The sequence below is a fragment of the Schistocerca serialis genome, chromosome 2 (assembly GCF_023864345.2).
Source record: "Schistocerca serialis cubense isolate TAMUIC-IGC-003099 chromosome 2, iqSchSeri2.2, whole genome shotgun sequence".
NCBI lineage: Eukaryota > Metazoa > Arthropoda > Insecta > Orthoptera > Acrididae > Schistocerca > Schistocerca serialis.
In genome coordinates, this window is record NC_064639.1 from 350197996 (window position 1) to 350225700 (window position 27705).

The 27705-nt window shown below is 42.2% G+C and overlaps 1 protein-coding gene across 1 annotated transcript in view; it reads right to left on the reverse strand.

Annotated features, from left to right (window-relative positions):
• Positions 1–6243: 6243 nt before the first annotated feature.
• Positions 6244–27705, reverse strand: part of LOC126457157 (inhibitor of Bruton tyrosine kinase) — a 128483-nt gene continuing 107021 nt past the window's right edge. Inside the window, exons 17-18 of the mRNA XM_050093235.1 lie at positions 13638–13806; positions 6244–9334 (exon numbers count right to left, since the gene is read on the reverse strand). Of these exons, the coding sequence (XP_049949192.1) occupies positions 9194–9334; positions 13638–13806 (310 nt within the window). The 3' untranslated portion in view covers positions 6244–9193. The remainder of the gene's footprint in view (positions 9335–13637; positions 13807–27705) is intronic.

Below are 27705 nucleotides of genomic sequence, written 5' to 3' on the forward strand. Positions count from 1 at the left end.
TTGTAATTGTAATTGTTATATCCTCTTGAAGTCTGAGGGTATTTCACCTGTCTCATACACCTTGCTCACCTAAGGGAACAGTTTTGTCATGGCTAGTTCTCCCAAGGTGATCAGTAGCTCAACTAAATGTTGTCTACTCCTGGGGCCTTGTTTTTACTTAAATCTTTCAGTGCTTTGTAAATTCTTCACGCAGTATCATATCTCCCCCCTTATCATCTTCATCTATGTCCTCTTCTGTTTCCATTATATTGTCCTCAAATACACCTTCCCTTCCTTCCCCCTTTCTGGTCTTTCTTCTTTGCTTAGGGCGTTCTCTATCTCAGCTCTTGATACTAATACAGTTGGTTCTCTTTTCTCCAAAGGACACACTAATTTTCCTGTAGGCACCATCTATCTTACCCCTGGTGACATATGCTTCTACGTCCTTAAATTTGTCCTCTAGCCACTGCTACTTAGCCATTTTGTATTTCCTGGATATGATTTTTTAGACATATGTATTGCCTTTCACTTGCTTCATTTACTGCATTTTTATATTTTCTCCTTTCATGAATTAACTTCCATATCCCTTCTGTTACCCATGGATTTCTACTAGTCCTCATTTTTTTACCTACTTGATCCTATGCTGCCTTCACTATTTCATGGCTCACAACTATCCATTCTTCTACTGTATTCTTTTCCCCCGTTCTTGTCAATCATTCCATAATGCTCCCTCTGAGAGACTCTACACCCTCTCGTTTATTCAGTTTATCCAGGTCCCACCTCCTTAAATTCCTGCAGTTTTGGTGTTTGTTTTAATCTGAAGTTCATAATCAATAAATTGTGGTCAGAGTCCACATCTGCCCTGGAAATATCTTAAAAAAAAAAAAAAAAAAAAAAAAAAAAAAAAAAAAAAGGTTCAAATGGCTCTAAGCACTATGGGACTTAACATTGGTGGTCATCAGTCCCCTAGACTTAGAACTACCTAAACCTAACTAACCTAAGGACATCACACACATCCATACTCAAGGCAGGATTCGAACTTGCGACCATAGCAGCAGATTGGTTCTGGACTGAAGCACCTAGAACCGCTCGGCCACAGCGGCCAGCCTTAAAATTTACAACCTGGTTCCAAAATCTCTTGTCTTACCATTACATAATCAATCTGAAACCTTCTGTTGTCTCCACATATACATCCTTCTTCCAAGATTGTTAAACAAGTGCTAACTATGAAAAAATGCTCTGTGCAAAATTCCACCAGGTGGTTTCCTCTTTCATTCCTTTCCCCCAGTCCACTACTTTTCCTACTACCAAATTCCAGTCCCCATGACAATTAAATTTTCAGCTCCCCTAACTATCTAAATAATTTCTTTTATCTCATCATACATTTCCTCAATCTCCTCATCTGCACAGCTAGTTGGCATATAAACTTTCACTACTGTGTTGGGCATGGGCTTTGTGTCTATCTTGGCTACAATAATGCATTCACTATGCTTTTTGTAGTAGCTTATCCGTGTTCCTATTTTATTCATTCATTTTTAAACTTACTCTTACATTATCCCCATTTGATTTTGTATTTATAACCCTGTATTCACCTGAACAGAAGTCCCGTTCCTCCTGCCTCCGAACTTCACTAATTCCCGCTATACCCAAATTTAACCTATCCATTTTCCTTTTTAAATTGTCTAACCTACCTACCCAATTAAGGGATCTGACATTCCACACAAAGATCCTTAGAATGTCAATTCTGTTTCTCTTGATAACGATGTCCTCCTCAGTAGCCACTGCCCAGAAATCCAAATCTGAGACCATTTTACCCGAAATATTTTGCCCAAGAGGATGCCATCATCATTTAGCCATACAGCAGAGCTGTATGCCCTTGGGAAAAATTACGGTGGTTTTTACCCATTCCTTTCAGCTGTTCGCAGCACCAGCATAGCAAGACCTTTTTAGTTGATGTTACGAGGCCAAATCAGTCAATCATCCAGACTGTTGCCCCTGCAACCACTGGAAAGGCTGCTGCCCCTCTTTGGGAACCACATGTTTACCTGACCCCTCGACAGATACCCCTCCATTGCAGTTGCACCTACGGTATGGCTATGTATATCACTGAGGCATGCAAGCCTCATCACTGACAGCATGGTTCATTGTTCATGGAGGGAGTGGAGAAGACCAAATTTATGTTATCACAGTCAGCCTAACAGGCACTTCCTGGCTGCCATTACAACTGGTACTACTAGTTTGCTGACTTCCAGTGCCATCCAGTGATCAACCTTGGAAGTAAAAGGAGTCACAAACATCAAAACCCACCAGCCACAATTGTGCAGTGCTGGCCTGAACTTCCTAGCATTAATTGCAAAGAAATAAAGTATGAAATACCACAAACACACAATTGTGTATGCAGGGCCTGAAATGGGTAGTAACAGTCTTTTGATATATTGGTACATGTAGTATGTCAATGACGAAACATAGAATTCTTTTGAATGTGATGAGCGTGTATAACCTGTGTTGGAGGAGGGCCGGGGAGCCGGGAAGCAGGAGAACAGCATGCAGAAGTTTTGCACATGACCCCGTGCCACCTAAGGCCAGCCCTGACCACAAACACTGATTTGCTACGAAATAACTTACATATCCAAAACACTCATACTGTTAACTTACAAAAATATAGTTTTGTAAGCATCCAAAAATTCTCATACTAACCTATTTCTCAAGCGTGCACTCACCGAATGTTCAAAATTTCACAACACTGATGTATCACAATACGAATGAGAATGGATATTATCAAAGATTATGCAGAAGCGATGCAAACAGTAGAATATAAGAATCTAGAGCTTTAAACTTCTACACAATCATGTACACGCTGTCTCACACATGGGAAAATTCCTAAGTCAACTTTTATATACAAATAAGTGTGCTTATTGAATGGATTTTTTGCTTAGCTGATTCTGTGCACACTTTTACAGGGACATAATGAAGAACAACACTGCAGCATGAGTTCATCTCGACCAAAATTCCTAAAATGTGCAGCACCAAAAAAGCATGTCTTCTGCCTGTTGCAGCTGACATCTCTTATTCATGAAAGACATTTTGATGATGAGGAGGCGATTTGGTTGGTGAAGAAATGGAATCGTGACCAGAACAAGGAGTGGTATCGACAGGGCATACATACCATTGTCTCTTGCTGGAGGAAGGCCATTGAATGTGAAGGAGATGCCTTGCCAAAATAGGGAGTGTAGAAGAAATATTATTATTTCTTGTGTGTATGTTTTATTGTGTTCAAGAATAGAGAAGACACATGCAATAGATGACTAAACACACAATCAGATGCTCTTTGAGCTGATAAAGCATATTTTAAAGAAAGAACAACCCTGTAGACACTACAATATAATATCACAAACTAGGCAATACCCCTAGTTTAGATCATCCACCAGTGTAGCATACTGCAGCAATAATTTACACACACACACACACACACACACACACACACACACACACACACACACACACAAAGTTGGAAAATATAAACACCCACAGAACAATAGAACAATAGCTGACACTCCCACCACTACCAAAACAAACAAAAGACATCTCTTAACAGCAAAATAAAACATAAGAAATGGTGATAGGACAGTGGTTCTTCTCAACAGAGAAACATGAATATATTTAGCATAGTGAAAGTGCTGTGTGCTAAAATACCATGCATACACGTGGAAGAACAAGAATAAAGTTTTTTTTTAAAAGAAAACAATACAACAATAAGAATTAAAACTACTTATAGGAATAAACCAGGCATGTGAACTGCTCGTGATCCAAGCAAGCAAAATTTTAAAAGAAAAAATCATATTGTTATGGTGACCACTAAAGATGGTTTATAATGAAGTGAAACACGTTTGGCCCTAATAAGACTTCCATTACAGTTGCAAAAGACGATTATTAACCTATACAACTTGTATATCTGCAACTGCGGAAAGAGGCCAAATGGTTCAAATGGCTCTGAGCACTATGGGACTTAACATCTGAGGTGATCAGTCCCCTAGAACTTAAAACTACTTAAACCTAACTAACCTAAAGACATCACACACATCCATGCCCGAGGCAGGATTGGAACCTCCGGCTGCAGCGGTCACACAGTTCCAGACTCAAGCGCCTACAGCCGCTCGGCCACACCGGCCAGTGGAAAGAGGCCCAAAAAACAAAGACAACAACATGTAATAAATAATTGCTGAACAAAAAAAAAGAATGTGGTGCATTACTTTCTGGTCAATGCTTGTAAACAAATTACAGGCAGGTTTCTCTGTTAAACACACTTTCTGATTATTTGTAATATTGTGAAAACATTGACCACTGTTGATTTTACATTTAAAAAACTCATTTGTTCCTTGATTAAAAGCTTTCGGGTATTACTTTTAGTCTACTGTTCAGAATTATGAAGTATACTTAATACAGTGCATCCAGTATATTGATTCCTCTATAATTTCTATATACATTGAAATCATAGAGGGATCAGTACACCGGATGCAGCACTGACATTAGTTATCTAGTGTATGATAAAAAGAAATTTTAATTTGATGTTTCTGTACGGAAAAGAAGGTAATAATTTGATGTTTCTATACAGAAAAGAAGGTAATAATTTCCTCTCCCTCCAATGAGCAACCCTCAGATACAAAGAACAAAAACTGACTGGACAAAGAAGGTTGAGAAATTTGGCTGTGGGCTTTTAAAACAAACTATTGCTGCTTTAGCTTTAAGTGCTTTAGGAAACTGAGACCAACCTAAATCTGGATGACTGTTCAGGGTTTTGAACCTTTGTCCTCTCGAATCCAAGGTCTGTACTTAAATCCTCGAGTGGGTGTGGCTACAGACAAAGTGAGCCAACCACAAATAACATTGTTTAGTACTGTACCATTGTTGTTTTACAATTTCAGGCCCACTTCTATTCCTTGATTACTGCTTGAGCTAACACAGTTATACGGTGTGGTCTTATATGCCCAACTGAGCAGTAAAATACAAAATAAACAGGAAGCCAAGTGAGAAAAATATTAAATCCATGCAAGAAAATGTCCCAGATTGTGAGCTAGCAGAACAACCAGTTAATGATGCAGCTGCCTACAATATAAATCGTAATCGAATAAGTGTTTGGTGGGGATCCAATGCAACTGCACCTGAGTAATGCTCCAAGTGGGTCATTATCAATTGGTAACACTTGAATGTGCCAACAGACTGATACAATGAAAGTGTTTTATTATCGTTTAATTGAACTAAAATTAAACTATGATTCTGCTCATACATTTACCTTGGTAACACATAAACAATTATCCTTTACATGTGTGTATCAAGCATGCTGCACATCTGCTCCAACAGTTAACCAATGCACCAACTGTTTGGTCTGTTCAAAATGGGCGCGAGGGGGACTCCCTTTTCTGTGACACTTAATTCTCAGCTGGAGGTAAGTCAAATTACATTCGGAGAACCCATCAAGACAAATGACACTGATGGTGGCAACAAGCAGTTTTAACAAAATTACCAATTAAAAGAAAAAGCCGCACCTCAGAGGTGTGAGATATCTGGAAACTAAGAATATATTCACTTTTCTTTGAAGAAAGGTTGGAAAACTTGAGGGTGGATAACAGTTGTCAGAAGAGGATATTATTTAGCAATCAACAATAGTGAATTTAATACATATTCTTACATATTTCATTATGTGGCCTGAACTGTGCCCAATAAAGATTAACTTAGTTTCGCTGAACAAAAGTTGTGAATTTAAAAAGAACGTGACAGTTAAGATTTGGTATATTTACGATTATGGAGATTACAATATACTCAACTATCTAAAATGTGCTGAAGACAAATCCCTCCAAGAATCCAGGAAATAATCCTTACATTATGAAATACTGCCATCTTGATATGATGAGATTGCAAGCTCACGTTTAATTTTTTATTAAATCATGTCAATCATAAAAGTATGTCACCATTATGCCTCTTATGAAACATTTAGGAAAGAATGAGGTAATTCCAATCTCTCGGAAATGGGAGGGAGTTTGCAAGAATAATAAAAGGAGAAAGTCATGGTCCCTTTAAAAAAATTAAATGTTTCAGCAGCACTTGAAAAGCAAAAAGGAGAGCTAAACAATTAAAACAGGTAACATTTTAAAACTGACCATCATTTACTGAATATTTACATGTTTACAGTAATGAAATTGTGCGAAGTGTATACATATAATTGTGAGGTCACAGTAAATCAGACCTGACTGAATAAAACAAAGACACTCAACTGCTGATTACAAAATTTATTTGTCTGCTCTTACTCTAGTGAATACCTACAATATTCTACATTGTATCACGCAAAACAACTGATAAACTTACATGAACAAATTCATGCCATTGCATAAATATTATCTGAACAAGAGAGACAGAAGGAATTTTTTTTCCATACTGACAGCAGAATTATTCGCACTGCTTGAAAGAATACGTGTTACTTTAAAAGCAGCCCCACAATTTTTCAGGGCTTCATGTGGGTGGCGTTTCAGCATTGTGTTGTATAACAGTACTCAATACTGTTGAACAGAGTGGTCCCAGATTTCCTGTGAACTTCACCCAATAATTAAGGCACCACTATGCTTGGTGAAAATAAAGGCAAGTTTCCATTCTAAACAAAAAACTACAGCTTTTCCTATAGTATGAGATCAGCATAAAATCTACAATGCTTTCTGGTAGACACATCACTACTTTTAGAGCACCATATTATGAAACACAAACACACTTTCCTATCCAAACTATTTCAATGAGCACACAATCTCTACATTCTATCACCACACTCTTAATATTCAAAACATTTTATGAATTCTTGAAACATTAGCTTCCTTGTGTAAATACAACAATTGATTTGAAATGTTACATGTGCTACATCATACAGAATATTGATTATTAAGTACTGAAATGCCAATTTCATATTCTTCTGAAATTGATCCAGAAAATGACTTTAATAACAGAATTAAATAACTGACTGTATTATTTATTCTGGTAATTTCCTTCAACATTTTTCTTTGCCATTTAGCAATTAGTTCACTACATCAATACAGAATTGCAAATAGTTTTCATGAAAAGTACAGTTCTACCAAAAAATATTTTGGTAATATGCAGATAAGCATAGTGCTTCAGATCAGTATGTACGATATGTAGTCAATGCTTTTACATACCACAACCACAATAACAAGTAGCAACTTCAGTAATAAATACTGCATTTGTAATAATTAGTGTCTATACAAGTACATCTTGAGTGATTTCTAAAATACAACAAAAACAGTTTCATAGAAATTTCATTAAAAAGCATGAAGAGTAACAGCTTTTTGCCCAAAGAAATAACTGCTAAGCCATGAAAATCTCAATCCAGTTAAAAAAAATACCATATACATATAATGCCTCTTCAGAAAGGAACTTCTACTCTGTGTTTGTTAGCACTTTTGCCAATAATGGTGGTAGTGGCAGCAGCAGTTCATTAAAGTCAATTAAGAAGAATGTTTTGCAAATATTATCAAGCACTGCTATCTTAGCAATTAAATCAGATGTAAATATCACTATAAAATGGCACTACATTCTTGAATGAAACTGACATGCCTCAAATAGTTGCTGCCATTAGAACCACCGTAAACATTGTTCAGAACTCAAAACGAGTATCTTTGAGTATTATTACGTAAATATGTAATACACTCATTTTTTCCCTTGTTATTGCACAATACCAACTCTAACACACAAGACAGCAATCTAGTTCAGCTCATCATTTGTTTAGACATATGTCTGAAATGCAATTGGTTATCACACATGATACAGTTATTTCACTGTTTTAAATTAAGGGCACTGAAAGAATTTTTTTTGACTTGGTGAGTATCTTCTACATAAGGCACTGAAATTACATGTGACTTTCTCCATGTAAATAATGCATCAAAACTCAAATTTCAATATACTTTTTTACATCATAATAATGCTTATTCTCTTGTGAACAAGGGTCAGTCAAAAATTAATGGCAACTACTTTTTTCCTCCCTGAATAGAGCTAATCAAATGAAAAATTTGAATCTGGCACTATTCCACAAAGCTGTGGCTCTAGTCCACTGCAGTACTACCTTCCTTTCTCAACAGATGCCAGAACTGCAGTTGCTGGCAATATGGCAGACACTGATGTTCATATCAGACATAATTCTGTGATAGAATTCTTGAATTCAGAAGATGAAATGCTAATTCGCATTCACGAAGGACTGAAAAGTTGTGATGTTGATGCAAGAGTGGACATTAGTACCATTAGATGAGTTCGTCACCGCAACAAACCTGAAGGGCAAACACCGTTGGGTGAGGAAGAGTAGCAGACCAGTGACTGCAGAACATTCAGCAAGTCAATGATGTAATCTGTGATGACAATTGCAATTGAGTGACTGCAGATGATTTGTGTTGCATTACCTCCATCAGTAAATGCAGTGTGGTGACAATTATTCAACTGATAAAACTCAAAAGTTTCGTAACTTGGGTACCAACCAAGAACGTTAAACAGCCAGAATAGAGAGACAAGATAAACAACTGCCCCTCCCCCCTGCAGAATTTTCATTTGGTGACTACCATTTGTTTGCTGCTAAAAGCAGCTCATAGTGGGATGAGGGCTGTGGAAACATTCATGCATCAAGATATCAGAAGCAAGACCATGCACTTTATAACAATGGAATACATGTTTTTGTTAAAAGATAGACTAAAATTGGGGAAATGAACTCATAAGTTAAACATCAATTATGTGATTTTCAACTTATGTAGTTGCATTGAAATTCTTGATAAATAAAATAAAAAAAGTGGCAGCATTACCTTTTGACTGAGACTTGTACATTTCTAAGAATCTGAACAGCATTTTACAAGGCAAGATAACCAGTAACTAAATGCAGAATTACAGATAACAATGAACTATACAGACTCAAGAGAGACTAATACAGACATTACATTACAAAGGCTAAATTACAAAAATATATGTGACATACTCTTTACAAGAACAACTTCACTACCTTCAGATAGATTTTTCACTCACAAAGAGAAAAATTAGGGCTACAAGACAGAGACCTTCCAGCTACACAGTTATACAAAAGTAAACTTTTAAATACATTTTAACGACATTGACATAACTGTACTTGTAACTGCAACTAATTTTTGTCATAAAACGAATTATTGTACTCTGATAATGTAGTTCACTGTCCATGAGACTGTGATGTAATCCATACAGGAGCAGCTACCACATCTGTGATTACTCGACGAACTGAAATGCGTTCATCTGTTGATTCTGTAGCATTGTAGAATGCAAGCAAATCTTCAATTGCTCTATCTTCGAGCTGTAAAAATATAAGTCTTGTGTTAATATTTCAGGATGTCACAGTACTATTAAGAGTACTATTAGAAAGCAACTGCCTGCAAATATCAAAAGCAACTGAAATAAAATAAAGAATTAAAAGCAAAGAAAATTTTATTTTAAAATTAATTATGTTTAACAGAAAACATGCCTGTCAAGGAGACACCACCTTGAGCAGGCAAATTCTGTTCTGGGCAGGGAGCCTTGTGAGCTCAGAGAAATCTGAAAGCTATGCCAACAGTATCACTGCTACTGGAGAGGGCACCCAAGCCAGTCTGACCCCACCAGAGGAGCTGCATAAAATATTGCGCCACTGCCTCGTAAAAAACCTGTCATCACAAATAATTTAACAAGGGATACTGGACTGTGCTTATGAAGACGAAATGCATCAAGAAACAAAAATACTGATAAAGCAGTCAAACTTTGAACATGCATACACACAGGAACTCAGGTGGAAGTGCAGGGATGAGACACACAAGAAGAAATTCTGTGTATCAACCGGAAATTTCACAATGTGATCTTTTGTGTGTACTTCCACCAATGGGGGAAGAATCAGTTGAAGATGTGGTAGATGGCTCCTACGATCATCTACACAAGGTTTGTGATAAAATATTTAGCTATGACTACAAAATAGTCCTTGGCAACTATAATACCACACTGTACAGGGAAGTTTTCAGGGTGTGCCTGGTAAGGAAAGTCTGCCCGAAGAAACTAGTAATAACAGCATGAAGGTTGCCCACATTGCTGCTGTGGACAAGTTAAAGCAGTAAGCACCTACTTCCCACAGAAAAATATGCAACAAGGTGGCATGGAAAATACCAGGAACAAACGAAGCAAACCAAACAGACCAAATACTGAACTGAAGAGGAGTGCATTCGATATGAAAAATGAGTGGATTTACCGAGGAGCCGATTTGGATTCAGACCATTACCTAGTAGAAGACAAAATTGGGCAGAAACTTGCTATGGCTGCAAATGGGAATAGCACCATCAAAAAGAAATAGTATACCAAACAAATGAAAGAGTATCAGAACAGATTGACACAGAAGTTACAAACAAAAAAGGTGGTGACCATACAGACGAAGAACGGAACACTATTACAAACGCTGTTTTGACAACAGTCACAAGGAGACTTAGAAACAAAGAGAGGTACAACGATGAATGTAGACAGGCAGCGGAACAGAAAAAGGAAGCAAGACTGTAATGCTTACACAGAGGTATGAGATCAAATCAGGCATTATATAATGGAAAGAGAATAGAGCCAGGTATGTGTAGTGTTGTTACGTAAGTTCAGAGTGTTTTCCCATACATTTAATACACATAACAGAGACTTTAGTCATGAATAATATGGTTGGTTGGTTTGGGGAAGGAGACCAGACAGCGTGGTCATCGGTCTCATCGGATTAGGGAAGGATGGGGAAGGAAGTCGGCCGTGCCCTTTCAGAGGAACCATCCCGGCATTTGCCTGGAGCGATTTAGGGAAATAACAGAAAACCTAAATCAGGATGGCCGGACGCGGGATTGCACCGTCATCCTCCCGAATGCGAGTCCAGTGTCTAACCACTGCGCCACCCCGCTCGGTCATGAGTAATATATTCTCTTTCAAATCCAGGATGGAGAGTAACAATATTGTGAAAAGTAAAGTTGCGGCTCACCATATTGCGGAGACTCTGAGTCGCAGATAAACACAACAAAAAGATTATCACAAATGCAGCTTTCGTCCAGTATGGCCTTTCTCAAAATTAGATCTCTCTCTCACACACTCTCTCTCTCTCTCACACACACACACACACACACACACACACACACACACACACACACACACACACAGTGAGAGAGAGAGAGAGAGAGAGAGAGGGAGAGAGAGAGAGACTGCAGTCTCAGGCAACTGAACTCGGCGTGTATGTTGTCTAATTTTGATGAAGGCCTTACTAGCCGAAAGCTATATTAGGGACACTGACTGGCAGCTCCATAGAGTGCTGTGTGCACAACGACCTTGTGTTTAACAAAATTAGAAGGAAGGTCAGCATTAGCTGTAATTTTAATGATTTATTAACAGCAAAATCAACTTTCGATCACATAATGATCATCTTCAGTGCTGGATGGTAACATTTCACACAGTGATCGGTGAATAAAAAACAAAAAGACCACAAATACACATGAGTATAAACCATATGTTAGTAAGAACATACCTTTAGCGTACAAATTAAAGCTCGCAGGCACTGGCATCTAGTTATTAGCAGTAACAGACACTATGGAACAATCACAATAACTGAAGCCGCTGTTTACATTCACCTATACAGCAGACCTCAGTGACGGGCTTGGAACGCCCTCTATGTGACGTGTCATGTGGAGACTTAACATTATTTTATTTGGCTAGAGATTACCACAAAATACCAAATGTGACTTGCAAATCATTAATTTAATATTTCAAATTTAAAATTGTACATTATAAGCCCATAGCTAAAAGGAATGGGGAAATACACATCTTGCCAACATACACTGGCTTGTTATTTTCAAAGCAACTTAAAAAAAACTTGCAAGAATAAAAATCAATAGGTAAACTATAAGGTGTCAGATTACAGGACTAGTAAAAAAGAAAGATATACAAATAACATGACATCAAATATAACAAAATTTGCTACAGCACAGTAACTGCCATCTGGCGTGGGAAGTCAGATGCGCAAAGTTCTTAATTTACATAAAATATTATGTTGAAATCAAGAAGTCGACTACATAAATAGTAGTCATTGTACAATATATGCCACGCTTTAAGAGGTCAAAATGTTATAAAACACAATATTCTATATAAAAAAAAATTTTTGGGTGCAGACTAACAATTTTTTTATTGTATTTAATGACATGACACATCTCATTCATTCCATTTGGACATGTTAACACATTATAACTGTTTCTGAGGCTTAATTACAAAAAAATCATCGTAATTATGAAAAGTAGAATGATATAAAAGCACAGTGTGGATACAGAGATCGTTTAGCGCACTCATCAGTAAGAACTACTGTTACAAATTGCAAAGAATTAGTGATATGTTGGCTAGAGACACAAGTTTATGAAATATGCTAGCCTAGTAGAAACCTCCACTACCACACATATTGTTTATAGAAAAACTTCCTCATATGATACAAACAGAACTTGGGTACAAGGAAACAGTGTTCTCTTTAAAGTATAAAAGCTTTGTCCCAAGAAATAAATCACACTCTTGTTATACACTTTTGCACAAGCACTGGGTCAGAACCCATCATACATACATTTACAGCTGATACAACAAAAATGAAAACTGTCAAGCAAACGGTTTTGAATACTCATATGAAGGAGATAATTTTACTACATGTCTTATAGCAGCAATCAGACCCCCTATAAGATAAAAGCTAATTTTGAAAATACCCATATATCCAAAGTTGGCCATAAAAATTAATCTAAAATGCAAGGTGTGGATAAGTAGTAACATACATCATGCATCCAGAAAAAATGTCTTAACTTAGGAAAGGTAACAGTACAAATTATTTCCAAAATATACGTCATACTGTAGACAAATTAGAACCAGATCACACACATTTTTCTGCAATTACTTACTAAAGCAATTAAAATGTAGTGACAAACTAGCAACATGAAATAATCACATGAAAGTGAGGAGGATTTAAATTTCTTGTCTATTAGGAAAACATAAATTTTCATAACCAAATGCTTAATGTGTAGTGCGCATGGATTTTGTTAAAGGCCTATTATGACACTCAGTTATATAACCTGACCGCCAGTTGACAGAGGTTATTACAAAACCAGTGCTAAAAGTACAAGCCAATTAACAATCTCTATAAAGAACCACAAAAAATTGCTGTACAATAAAATAAGTTGGCTAGTAAAAAGTGTGAGTAATGCGGTTCAGCCATCTGATTCACAAGTATTACCACGTAGGTGACAACAATGTTAACATAATAAAAATATTGTAATGCAGTTATGAGATCTGTACACATGGGCTGTGTCAGAACCCTTATTACAACACGTTAATGAAAACTCATTCGAAAGGCAAAGCATTTGGTTATGAAAATATGAAGGAGGAGAAGAAAAAGACGAAGAACAGCAGACATGTAAGTGACAGGCTTTATGTGGCATTAACTATGCTCCCCTACTTTGTAACAAAATTTAAATACGGAAAAAAGGTTATGCAACCTAACAAAGTTTTTAATACGTAAACTGGTCTCAAAACGTTATTTGTAGAAGTTACAAGTACGTATGAATGGAAACTGACATTACTGCAGTAGTACTAACCTGTGTAAGCTCAAGAGGCTTTGCTCGCATTTTTGTCCAGTTTTCCCTCTGTTTTCTCTCATCTGCTATAATGTCACAAAATTTCGGGGAATCTGGAGAAACAGAGAGAGGCTTCGTCCAAGGATTGTTAAGAGTTACTTCTTGAGTGTGCCTTGTTATGATTTTAGATCTGGAAAAAAATTTATGTTATTGCTTTTGTTGTATGCGAGAAATCACTACAGTAAGATTCTGAAAGTTAACTAGAAATCAATAACACAAAAATGAACTGTAATCTGTTTCCAGCCAATGCCGCAGAGACAGACACTACAAATCGAGCTTACACTCACTGCCTTTATCAGAGAATCCTCCTGTTACACCTTTAGCTATGACTGTACCATTCCATAACTCAACAGCTTACTTACATTTACCATCAAAACTGCAGCCACACGCCATGAAATGGAAAATGGAGTATATCCCTTGAAAGATTTGCCTTGATTCCCAGCATTCCATACCTCATCCAACAATCTTTGCATGAATGGCCCATTCATAGCATTCCAATCATAATGCAGCAATCTTGGCTTCCAAGTGTGTAAACAATTTAATGTTAGTGTATTTTTCAGGTGTTAGCGTTACATGACCCTAGCAATTTTTAGTTTTTTCATATATTTCATTAGATCTATTTATTAGTGAAAAATTACTAGGGACTATGCTTGTGTGTGGATGCAGGGGAAATTGGTCACAATCTACAAACAGCATGAAGCTCAGCTGGCCATTTGGTTGCTGCCCAGGCCTGCAGCAGTTATGATGACACTTGGGGCAACAGTCGTTGCAACTCTTGTCATTGCCATTGCCACTGCCTGTGAATCCTGAACCTGCTGCACGACTTGACATGCTTCATCCCCCATGTCGTTACCAGAGATGACACAGTGGCATGAGCATATCTCTAGGTGGAGGTTAAATGTGGCTACTGGCTGTGTGACTTCTACCAGACACCATAACAACAAGTTAAAGTTATGTCTACTGGCTGATTTCATCTCAAATCATACAGGCCAAGAGTGAATGTGTCACATCACTATTTCAAAGTTTGCTGAAAAAAATGTATGCTGAAGTTCCACATGGTACTCCAAAACTACAATATTTTGATTTTCTGATAATTTGTTAAAACACTGCAGACCTCGCTAAATAAGAGTGTTTGTGAAAACGTCGAAATGAAAGGGAAAATTGAAAAACTGTAATAAAGAAATCAAAGTGATGGATCTGAATTTATTTTCAATAAATACTTTGTTCCCAATACTATGAGACATGACTGATACACAAACACTTCTGAGATATTTTTCTTTTTGAAAAATGAACTATGCAAATTTGTAATTTTCTGAAAATTTCAAAATTATGTTTTGAAAATATGAATAGTCACAGGATGTTAACTGTCTTGAGAAATGATAAAGTGGAAGGACTGATAACTGTCAGCTATGACATTAATGCATAAAATTCTTAAACTCTCAAAATATTTGTACAGAAAGGTGAAAGAATCTGAAATTTTTTGGTTATTTAGAAATTTATTTTCTCCAAAAACCCCATCGTAAATGTTCTAAAAAATATTATGGTATGTTTGGTCACTCTACTTAGGGAAAGTACAATCAGAGTGGGCAATACTTGTCTGTACAAAATGCGAGAAATTTTTTTAGGTAGACCTATTCTCACAGTCAAAAAAATCATGGACTCAAATATTTAAATTGATCACTGATTTTAAGTAAATGTCATGCAAAATTGGTATTTTTGAATCAAAATAATTACTTTACAAAGTGATTGGGAAAACAATTCATATTTTTGTTTGAAAGCATTTTATAGCAAAAATGAGATATAGAATATTTACACACATTTTCTTTTTGTGATATTATTCACAAACTGTTATTGGTCTTGTGTCATGATTTTACTACTTCATGACTTTCCAAGAATTAAAATTGCCTACAATGTAACAATCAACAGTGCACTGTTGAGAAGAGTTCAGTTTTTTTTTTTTTTTCATCTGCTTCTCATTGAACTTGTATAGCCAAGATTAAGTTGCACATGGAAAAGATGACCCAACAAAAACAGTGCTTGGGATATGGGAACTGCGCGCTGATCTTTTGATGGCAACCATTCGAAAGCATAAGTAGGACCATGAGGTGTCATAAAGGAGATGGTTATACCTTGCAGCTCATGAGCAATACTTATTATCTGTCCCACCCACCAATGACTGCCATATGCAAAAGAAATGAAGCAGCTAACTACAAAGTCTTCTAACTTATACTGTGGTCTCTGCATTTCATACACAGTAACAGGCCACATTCCGTGTAGAATCGTTCTTGCAATGTATATACCACTCTGGGGTGCAAGTCAGTCGTGACTTGATTGAATTCCTACCACAGGCTTCAAAGCAGACCACTCTTCTCTGGTGGTGGTTGTTGGATGTTTAAGGGGGACTAAACAGCGAAGGTCATCAGTCCCCCATTCCAAAATCAGGCGAGCCGAAAATCTACGAAGCAGATAAAAACCAAAGGGGGAGGAGATGTCCCCCCAGGCGCTAAAAGCACACAAATGCAGCAACAAACACTACAGACAAGAACAGGACAGAGGAACACCAGACAGAAAGAAACAGAAGAAAGGAAGATGACCGGAGACTGGATGACTGACCACGAGATCAAAAATGGGAAAGAGTCAACCATCTCACGGCACACCAGAACAGCGACAGACACAAGGACAATAGACACAGAAAGGGAAAGGCACAGGACCTCCCTAAATCGAACCATAAAACGGACTACTACGGATAAAATTTAAAACGGTATCAGCCATGGAGGCATCGTCGGATAAAACCAAAGCCAAAGTGCCCGGGAGATTAAAAGATTGCCGGAGTGTGCGCAGTCGAGGACACTCCAGCAAAATGTGGCCGACCGTCAGCCGGGACCCACACTGACACAAGGGGGGATCCTCCTGACGTAACAGATGGCCGTGCGTCAGGTAGGTATGGCCGATGCGCAACCGACACAGGACTACCGAGTCCCTGCGAGAAGCTCGCAGGGAGGAACGCCACACATCGGTCGTCCCCTTGACAGCCCGTAGTTTATTCGGGGCTGTCACGCCACGCCACTCAGCAGCCCACATCCCAAGTACCTTACGGCGCAACACCAGCTGCTGGTCGCGAGCCGTAAGGCCGATCTCCAAAGCTGGGGCGTCTATCGCCCCTTTGGCCAGCCTGTCTACACGTTCGTTCCCTGGGATGCCAACGTGACCTGGCGTCCAAACAAAAACCACCGAACGACCAGAGTGGGTAATGGTGGAAACAGACTCCCGAATAGAGGACACAAGAGGAGAAGAGGGATAGCAGCGGTCGATGGCCTGGAGGCTGCTCAGGGAGTCACTGCAGATGACGATGGACGCATCTGAGCAGGAACGCATATGCTCAAGAGCTCGCAAGATGGCCACCAGCTCCGCAGTAAAAATACTGCAGCCAGCCGGCAAAGAGCGTTGCTCAACATGGGCAGCGTGAGCAAAAGCGTAGGCAGTGCGACCATCAACCAGGGAACCATCAGTGTAGACAGGCTCACAGCCCGGAAGTGAGTCGAGGAGCGCAAGAAAACGGCGACGGAGGGCCACAGGCGGAACCGAGTCCTTAGGTCCCTGTGCCAAATCCAGATGGACGGACGGCCGGGACAAACACCAGGGAGGCGTAGGTGTATGGACCCGGAAGGGAGGCAGAAGAGGGAATGACCCCAGTTCTGACAGCAGGGACTGGACACGGACAGCTACGGAAAGCCCAGACCGAGGTCGCCGTTCGGGCAGGTGGTGGACCAAGGCAGGGAAAAGCAGGCGACGATTGGGATGGCCTGGTGAGCAATGTACGTGGACAGCATAGTCGGCGAGCAGACGATGGCGGCGAATCCGCAGCGGGGGAACCCCGGCCTCCACCAGTAGACTATCCACGGGGCTGGTGCGAAAAGCGCCAGTTGCAAGCCGAACCCCACAGTGATGTATGGGGTCTAACAACTTCAACACTGAGGGTGACGCAGACCCATAGGCCAGGCTCCCATAATCAAGCCGGGACTGCACAAGGGCTCTGTACAATTGCAGTAGCGTGCAGCGATCTGCACCCCAAGACGTGTGGCTAAGGCAGCGGAGGGCGTTGAGGTGCCGCCAGCATTTTTGCTTCAGCTGAGTAACATGAGGAACCCATGTGAGCCGGGCATCAAACACGAGTCCCAAGAAGCGGCAAGTGTCCACCACTTCAAGCAGGTGGCCGTCGAGGTAAAGGTCAGGATGAGGGTGGACCGTCCGACGCCTGCAGAAGTGCATAACCCGAGTCTTGGCAGCAGAGAACTGAAAACCATGAGCCAGAGCCCATGATGCTGCCTTGCGAATGGCGACTTGCAACCTGCGTTCGGCGACTCCCGTAGTCGTGGAGCTAAATGAGATGCAGAAGTCGTCGGCATACAAAGAAGGAGACACCGACGACCCCACTGCTGCAGCCAGACCATTAATGGCCACTAGAAATAACGAGACGCTCAACACCGAGCCCTGCGGGACCCCATTTTCCTGTATATAAGAGGAACTAGAGGTGGCACCGACTTGCACCCGGAAAGAGCGGCGCAATAAAAAGCTTTGAAGAAAAGCCGGGAGCCGACCACGAAGACCCCACCCATGCAACGTGGCGAGGATGTGATGCCTCCATGTGGTGTCATACGCCTTCCGCAGATCGAAAAATACAGCAACAAGGTGCTGACGTCGGGCAAAAGCCGTACGGACAGCAGATTCCAGCCGCACCAAATTGTCCACTGCAGACCGGCCCCGACGGAAACCACCCTGGGATGGAGCGAGGAGACCGCGCGACTCAAGGACCCAACACAAACGCCGCCCCACCATACGTTCGAGCAATTTGCACAAAACGTTGGTGAGGGTAATGGGACGATAGCTGTCCACCGCCAGTGGGTCCGCACCGGGCTTCACGATGGGGACAATAAGACCCTCTCGCCATTGCGACGGGAACACGCCCTCGCTCCAAATGCGGTTAAAGATGGTGAGGATGTGTCTCTGGCAGTCCCTGGAGAGATGCTTCAGCATCTGCGCATGGATGCAGTCCGGTCCTGGTGCTGTATCAGGGCAATCGGCGAGGGCAGCGAGGAGTTCCCTCTCGCTGAAAGGAGCATTGTATGTTTCATAATGACGCGTGTGGAATGAGAACAGCGTCCGCTCGGCTCGCTCCTTTAGAGAGCGAAAGGCGGGGGGATAGGATGCAGTCGCAGAGCTCTGAGCAAAGTGCGCGGCTAGCCGTTCAGCAATGGCGGCAGCGTCCGTGCAGACAGCGCCGTCCAAGGAGAGCCCAGGGACACCCACAGGGGTCTGGGAGCCATAAATCCGCCGGATACGGGACCACACGTGCGAGGACGAGACACGGGAGCCCAGGGAGGAGACGTACCTCTCCCAGCACTCCTGCTTACGCCGTGCAATAAGTCGACGGGCGAAGGCACGGAGCCTCTTAAAGGCGATGAGGGTCTCCAGAGACGGGTGCCGCCTATGACGCTGGAGAGCCCGCCTACGGTCGCGAATAGCCTCAGCAATCTCCGGCGACCACCAGGGGACAGCCTTCCGCCGAGGGAGGCCAGAGGAACGGGGGATGGTAGCCTCGGCCGCTGAAACGATGGACGTGGTTAAAACACGGACCACCTCGTCAATGTCACCCTGTGGGGGAGACGCAATGGTTACAGCGGAAGTAAAAGCTGGCCAGTCAGCCCTGTGGAAAGCCCAGCGGGGCAAGCGCCCAGAAGAATGACACTGTGGCAGTGACAAATAGATGGGAAAATGGTCACTACCACACAGGTCAGGATGCACCCTCCAGTGGAGGGATGGGACAAGTCCAGGGCTGCAAATAGAGAGATCGATGGCCGAGAACGAGCCATGGGCCACACTGAAATGCGTGGGAGCACCGGTGTTTAAGAGGCTAAGGTCGAGCTGAGCCAACACATGCTCCACGGCCCGACCACGATCATCGGAGACAGTCCCACCCCATAGAGGGTTGTGGGCATTGAAATCGCCCAGCAGCAAAAAAGGTGGCGGCAGTTGTGCTATCAGAGCAGCCAGGACATGCTGCGCGACAGTACCATCAGGTGGAAGGTAAATACTGCAGACGGTGATAGCCTGTGGCGTCCACACCCGAACAGCGACAGCCTCTAAAGCTGTTTGTAGAGGTACAAACTCGCTGTGAAGAGAGTTCAGGACATATATGCAGACGCCACCAGACACCCTTTCGTAAGTTGCCCGGTTCTTAAAATAACCCCGATAGCCACGGAGGGCGGGGGTTCGCATTGCTGGAAACCAAGTTTCCTGCAGAGCAATGCAAAGGAAAGGATGACGGCTGATAAGTTGGCGGAGCTCAGCTAAATGGTGGAAGAAACCGCTGCAGTTCCACTGGAGGATGGTACTGGCCATTGCTGGGAAAGGCGTGACGGGACGGGGAAGGCAGATTACGCCACTGGGTCATCTGCTGCCTCCAAGTGAGCACCTGTGCCAGTGCTGTCCATGGCGTCGGAGGGACTGGCGAGATCGAGGTCCTCAGCGGACGCCAGGATCTCCACCTCGTCCTCAGACGCAGAGGTTGAAGGTTGCGGTGGGACAGGTGCCACCGCAATGTCAGGATGCTTGGGAGCCTTTTTCTTCAACGGCTTCGCACGCTGTGCCTTGGGAGGGTCTGGCTGGGAGGGCCCCACTGGGTCAGTCTCAGGGACGGACGACGACCGTGAAGCCCTATGACCAGCGACCGGTTGTTGCTTCAAAACTTTGCGGGTATCCGCTTTGACACTGGGCAAAGCCTGGGAAGGGAGGGCCCCAAGGGACCCCTTCCTGGCTAGAGTAGCCGAAGAAGCCCTACGCTTCTCTGGCTGGGAAGGGGGGACGAATGTCCCCGATGGTTGGGGTGGTGTTGCTCCTGGAGTAGATGGAGCAACAGTGGGCGAAGTGCCCCCAACAACCAAGGGGGCCGGTGCATTGAGACATAGCTGAGAGGCAGCAGTACGTGACGACACGGGAGAGGATCGGACTGCTTGTGCAGCAGCGGCATAGGTGGAGGTCATGGGCACGGGATGTAGCCGCTCATATTTGCGCCTTGCCTCGGTGTAGGTCAGGCGGTCCAGGGTCTTATATTCCATTATCTTCCTTTCCTTCTGGAAGATCCGACAGTCCGGTGAGCAGGGGGAATGGTGTTCTCCACAGTTAACACAAATGGGAGGCGGAGCACATGGAGTATCAGGATGCGAAGGACGTCCGCAATCCCGACACGTGATGCTGGAAGTACAGCGAGATGACATGTGCCCGAACTTCCAGCATTTAAAACACCGCATCGGAGGAGGGATATATGGTTTCACATCACAACGGTAAACCATCACCTTAACCTTTTCGGGTAAGACATCACCCTCAAAGGCCAAGATGAAGGCACCGGTGGCTACCTGATTATCCCTCGGACCCCGATGGACGCGCCGGACGAAGTGAACACCTCGTCGTTCGAGGTTGGCGCGTAATTCATCGTCGGACTGCAGAAGAAGATCCCTGTGGAATATAATACCCTGGACCATGTTGAGACTCTTATGCGGCGTGATGCTAACGGAAACATCCCTCAACTTGTCACAATTGAGCAACCTCCGTGACTGGGCAGAGGATGCCGTTTTGATGAGCACAGAACCAGAGCGCATCTTGGACAGGCCCTCCACCTCCCCGAACTTGTCCTCTAAATGCTCCACAAAAAACTGGGGCTTGGTCGACATGAAAGATTCTCCATCAACCCGCGTACACACGAGGTACCGGGGTGAATAGTCTCCACTGCCTTCTTTAGCAAGTCGTTCCTCCCATGGAGTAGCTAGGGAGGGAAACGATCTCTGATCCAATTTCTTCACGTTGAGGTTAGACCTCGATCGCTTAGAGACTGCTGGTGGAGGCCCACCAGCGAGAGATGATGTACCACGCTTCATTGCGGGTCATCCGCCCTGATGCCACCTACTCCGACCAAGGGCCCTCCCCACGGGCGCCACCCAGCCACAGCAAAGGCCACCTGGCAGGATGGCCATTGCCGGGAGTCCTGATGCCCCAGGGAGATGGGCATCTACTCCTTGGCATACGTGGGGAGTGAACGGCGCAGGCATCAGTAGAGCGATCCCTGTGTTGTCAGGGGGCTACAACCAAGAGGGTACATGGCGACCCCACCACAACGGACTGGCTACCGTGCTGGATCTTAGGTGCAAAAATGGCCAAGGTCGTCGTCACAGTTAAAAGAAACACTGCAGTGTGCAGCGTGGTAATCGCCCAAGAGATCGAAAACGAGCGGGACACCATTGCAACGACGAGAAAGACGGCTATAGGTCTAATTGCACGAAGGATACAGTGCACCATGTAAGGTGCCCTTCCCCAATTGGCTCGCTCTTCGGAATAATTTAGATAGATGGAGGTCAAACCCGAGAGGGGACCATCACAGAAGGCCGAAACGTTTGGGACTCCTTTTAGTCGCCTCTTACGACAGGCAGGAATACCGCGGGCCTATTCTAACCCCCGAACCCGCAGGGGTGCACTCTTCTCTCTTTTTTTAAATGGAATTCCCTTAATGTACTTTCATTTAGAATTAAGAGTTTCACATTTGTTACTAATGTTGATATGGTGTGTACAAATCCAGTACCATCTCTTATAGCATCAACAGCTTCATGCTTGAGATCAAACCATCTTGCAAGATGTTTACAGAGACCTCCTATCCCATCAAATGCATTTTTCCCATGTTCTGTTGCTGAAAATATCCATTTTTGTCTTAATTCCTGTACTACAGTGTTGACCAAGCTCATAAAACTGAAAGCAGTCTTTAAAATGAGATGCTGCACCATCAGTCATATACGCATGTTTAGGGAATGCATGGCCTCAAGATGCTATGTCATCAATTATCATGCTGACAGCGTAGCATGACTGTGCACTGTCATGAATGTCACAGTGTTATTTTCCAAGGAAGTGAGCAACATATGTGATCATTGATACCTGTGCTGTGTGCCAATGGTAATTTTGAATTTCGTTCTGCACAGCAACAAACCAGTTCTCAGCAAAGTCGACAAGAAAAACTAATGTGTCAGTATTCTGGGAAGTGGCTGAGTTTACTTCTGCTATGGCCTGTCTTTCAATCCTCGGGATGTGAACTGTTCCTTTTCATGACCCAATGCCTAAACTCTGTACCAATCTTCTCTGTCTCTGCTGTCTTCTTCACCACCTCTCCTCCCTCCCACAATGCATAATAGGTTACATCATTGTCAGCCTCCTGAAGGATGCTTCAACAGTCATCACTTCTTCACCGGGACACACTGCACACTCCTGCAACCAACAGTTTTCTTGCAGCTCTTGACATACAAACAAAAGCATCAGGTCCATCTCTGTGTACTACTTTCCTATGACACTGCTTATGGTAAAACAAACACATTTCAAATTAATTTCCCATTCTTTTCTTTACAAGCTTTTGAAACCAAATAACATGAGGAAGTGGGTATGTATTTCTGTATCTGCTGCTTAGAGTAGCTACCTGGTATCAGTATGTGCAAACTTCCTTCATTGGCTGGCATTTTACCCATTTTGGTTGTAAGGAGGCGAATTTTGTGAGACCAATTTTTAAATTATTGTTCTCCTTTTTCATCAGGAGATGTGCTTCTCTTATGCTGTCATATACATTTTTACCTCTTTCACCATTTTCATTAACAGAGATAACATCAGCCCAGTTAGGACTTTGCCTGCTACAATCTATGTCATCACGTACGTAATATTCCAGAGCAACAGTAAGCATATCATCTTGCAACAGATGCCCACAGTGAGAATCTGGGGATGCACACATACCTTTCCCATTCTTTTCTTTACGAGCTTTTGAAACCAAATAACATGAGGAACTGGGTACGTATTTCTGTATCTGCTGTTTAGAGTAGCTACCTGGTATCATTGTCAGTAACTGTACCTTCTCAGTACAGATAGCTGCTGTGATAACAGTACTTAGGTTTTGAAACCACACATCAGGTTTCCTGTACCTATCACTATCTTCAGGTTCTGTACCAAGTGCATCTACATTATAAACTTCACTAAGTTCTGAAGATATTGCTTGCGTAAAACTTTTTTAAATTTATTCTACTTTTCTTCTTATACACTGTTTTCTTCTTGTGCTTCTTACCTTTCCTAAGTCTTTGGTAAGGGGGATATAGTAAGGGCTACAGCAGAAATTCTAACATTAAATGCATCAACAACTTCACACCCATGACTACAAATATCTGCATTGCCTTCTTCAGTTTCAGATTTGGGTGGTGGTGGTCGTTGAGGTGGGTTGCCACTAAATTTCTTCTTTTAGTGAGTGTAGCAATTCCCGCACAATGGATGTGATGCTAATACTATTACTTGAGAACCAAGATTTTTTGCAATACCTCCGACAGATTTCGAACAACTGTTAAGCGTTTTTCATTTTTCTGAAACATCACCTACTTGTGTCTTTTTTCATAGCCCACACACCTTACTCATTCACTACTGTATTTCCTCACTGACATTATATCTAACAAGAAGTTCAAACCAAACACAAAACTCGATGCAAAATGGTTTATGTGCTTGTTCTCACTCGTATGTTATAAACAGAAGAGCGCTGGAAACAGTGTTGTCAACACACACATTTTACACTAGGATTTCAGTGATGCAAAATATGTACAATGTTCAAAGATTTTTAACACTTTAGTCAGACAAATATTGCTCACTGTTTTTGCACTGACTACTAACATATTAACCAAACAATATTTTGCGTAATAATGAAAAGTCTTCATATGGAAGTTATCAAGTAAATAATTCATAAAAACGCAATTTTTTACATTTTCAGTAAAATATTTACATAATACAGACAGCAGGAGCATAGAAGATACTGTTTCTACATTGAAGTGCCAGAGAAACTGGTATAGGCATGTATATTCAAATACAGAAATATGTGAACAGGCAGAATACGATGCTCCTGTCAACAATGCCTATAAAAGACGACAAGTGTGTGGCACAGCTGGATTGGTTACTACGTGTTTCAAGATTTAAGCGAGTTTGAAAGTGGTGTTATAGTCGACGCACGAGCGATGGGACACAGCATCTCTGAGGTAGCGACGAAGTGGGGATTATCCAGTACAACCATTTCACGAGTGTATTGTGAATATCAGGAATCCAATAAAACAACAAATCTCCAACAGAGCTATGGCCGGAAAAAGATCCTACAAGAATGGGACCAACAACAACTGAAGAGAATTGTTCAACGTGATAGAAGTGTAATTTTTCCGCAAATTGCTGTAGATTTCAATGCTGGGCCATCAAGAAGTGTCAGCATGCGAACCAGTCAATGAAACAGCATTGATATGGACTTTCAGAGCCGAAGGACCACATGTGTACCCTTGATGACTGTATGACACAAAGCTTTACACTTCATCTGGGCCTGTCAACACTGACATTGGACTGTTGATTACTGGAATCATGTTGCTTGGTCAGACGAGTCGCTTCAAATTATATCTAGCGGATGGACGTGTACAGGTATGGAGACAACCTCACGAATCCATGGATCCTGCATGTCAGCAGGGGACTGTTCAAGCTGGTGGAGGCTCTGTGCAATTGCGTGGGGCGAGTGCAGTTGGAGTGATATGGGACCCCCGATACCTCTAGACACGACAGACATGTGAAATGTACGAAGCATCCTGTCTGATCACCTGCATTCATTCATGTCCACTGTGCATTCTGACGGACTCGGGCAATTCCAGCAGGACAATGTGACACCCCACACATCCAGAAATGCTACAGAGTGGCTCCAGGAACACAATTCTGAGTTTAAACACTTCCACTGGCCACCAAACTCCCCAGACATGAACATTATTGAGCATATATAGGATGCCTTGCAAGTGCTGTTCTGAAGAGACCTCCACCCCCTCATACTCTTACGGATTTATGGAGAACCCTGCAGGATTCATCATGGTGTCAGTTCCCTCTGACACTACTGACATTAGTCAAGTCCATGCCACATCGGGTTGGGGTACTTACGCATGCTTGCGGGGGCCCTGCGCGATATTAGGGACGGGTATCAGTTTCTTCGGCTCTTCAGCGTAATTAGGCGAGTAGTATCTGGTAATATGACAGAAAAGATAACATTCTGCGACTTTAAAATTTAGAAAAAAAATTTTTTAAGTGGAAAAATTAAGTTAAATTTTGTATTTTGGTCTTAAATTTATAAGTTAATGGAAGCCCATAAGTGTGCAGGTGTCGAATCTATTTCAACACAATAAGAGGGAGCTTTAACATAAAACATCTGCCAGGTCTCCAGTAGTTTTGGTTTACTAGTTTTTTTTTTTTTTTTTTTTGTTCTCTACTGTTTCAAGAGTGATTTACAAAATTTATATTTTTCAAAGGGCTGTACCATTTGCAAAAATTAAGATAAACCAAAAATACTTTATTTCTTAACACTTATGATATGGAGGTCTAATATACACTACTGGCCATTAAAATTGCTACACCAAGAAGAAATGAAGATGATCAACAGGTATTCATTGGACAAATATATTATACTAGAACTGGCATGTGATTATATTTTCACGCAATTTGGGTGCATAGATCCTGAGAAATCAGTACCCAGAACAACCACCTCTGGCCGTAATAACAGCCTTGATACACCTGGGCATCGAGTCAAACAGAGCTTGGATGGCGTGTACAGGTACAGCTGCCCAAGCAGCTTCAACACGATACCACAGTTCATCAAGAATAGTGACTGGCATATTGTGACGAGCCAGTTGCTCGGCCACCATTGACCAGACGTTTTCAATTGGTGAGATATCTGGAGAATGTGCTGGCCAGGGCAGCAGTCGAACATTTTCTGTATCCAGAAAGACCCGTACAGGACCTGCAACATGTGGTTGTGCATTATCCTGCTGAAATGTAGGGTTTCACAGGGATCGAATAAAGGGTAGAGCCACGGGTCGTAACACATCTGAAATGTAACATCCACTGTTCAAAGTGCTGTCAATGCGAACAAGAGGTGACCGCGACGTGTAACCAATGGCACCCCATACCATCACGCTGGATGATGATGAATACACGCTTCCAATGTGCGTTCATCGCGATGTCGCCAAACACGGATGCGACCATCATGATGCTGTAAACAGAACCTGGATTCATCCGAAAAAATGACGTTTTGGCATTCGTGCATCCAGGTTCATCGTTGAGTACACCATCGCAGGCGCTCCTGTCTGTGATGTAGCGTCAAGGGTAACCGCAGCCACGGTCTCCAAGCTGACAGTCCATGCTGCTGCAAACGTCATCGAACTGTTCATGCAGACTGTCGTTGTCTTGCAAATGTCCCTGTCTGTTGACTCTGGGATCGAGACGTGGCTGCACTCTCCATTACAGCCATGCAGATAAGATGCCTGTCATCTCAACTGCTAGTGATACGAGTCCGTTGGGATCCAGCACAGCATTCTGTATTATCCTCCTGAACCCACCAATTCCATATTCTGCTAACAGTCATTGGATCTCGACCAATGCGAGCAGCAATGTCACGATACGATACACCACAATCGCGATAGGCTACAATCCGACCTTGATCAATGTCTGAAACGTGATGGTACGCATTTCTCCTCCTCACACAAGGCATCACAACAACGTTTCACCACACAATGGCGGTCAACTGCTGTTTGTGTATGAGAAATCGATTGGAAACTCTCTTCATGGCAGCACGTTGTAGGTGTCGTCACCAGTGCCAACCTTGTGTGAATGCTCTGAAAAGCTAATCATTTGCATATCACAACATCATCTTCCTGTCGGTTAAATTTTGCATCTGTAGCACGTCATCTTCATGGTGTAGCAATTTTAATGGCCAGTAGTGTATTTTTTTTTTTTTTTTTTTTTTTGTTTTCAGAGAAATTCATGACCATGAGTTGGTATGATCTGTACGATTTGAGATGAAATCACTCATTGCTGAAATTAAGACTTAGTAAGAGCTGTCTCACTGGTTGGGATAGGGTCAATCTTCCTGCAAGGCCCAGACTTGCACAGAGGGAAGGTT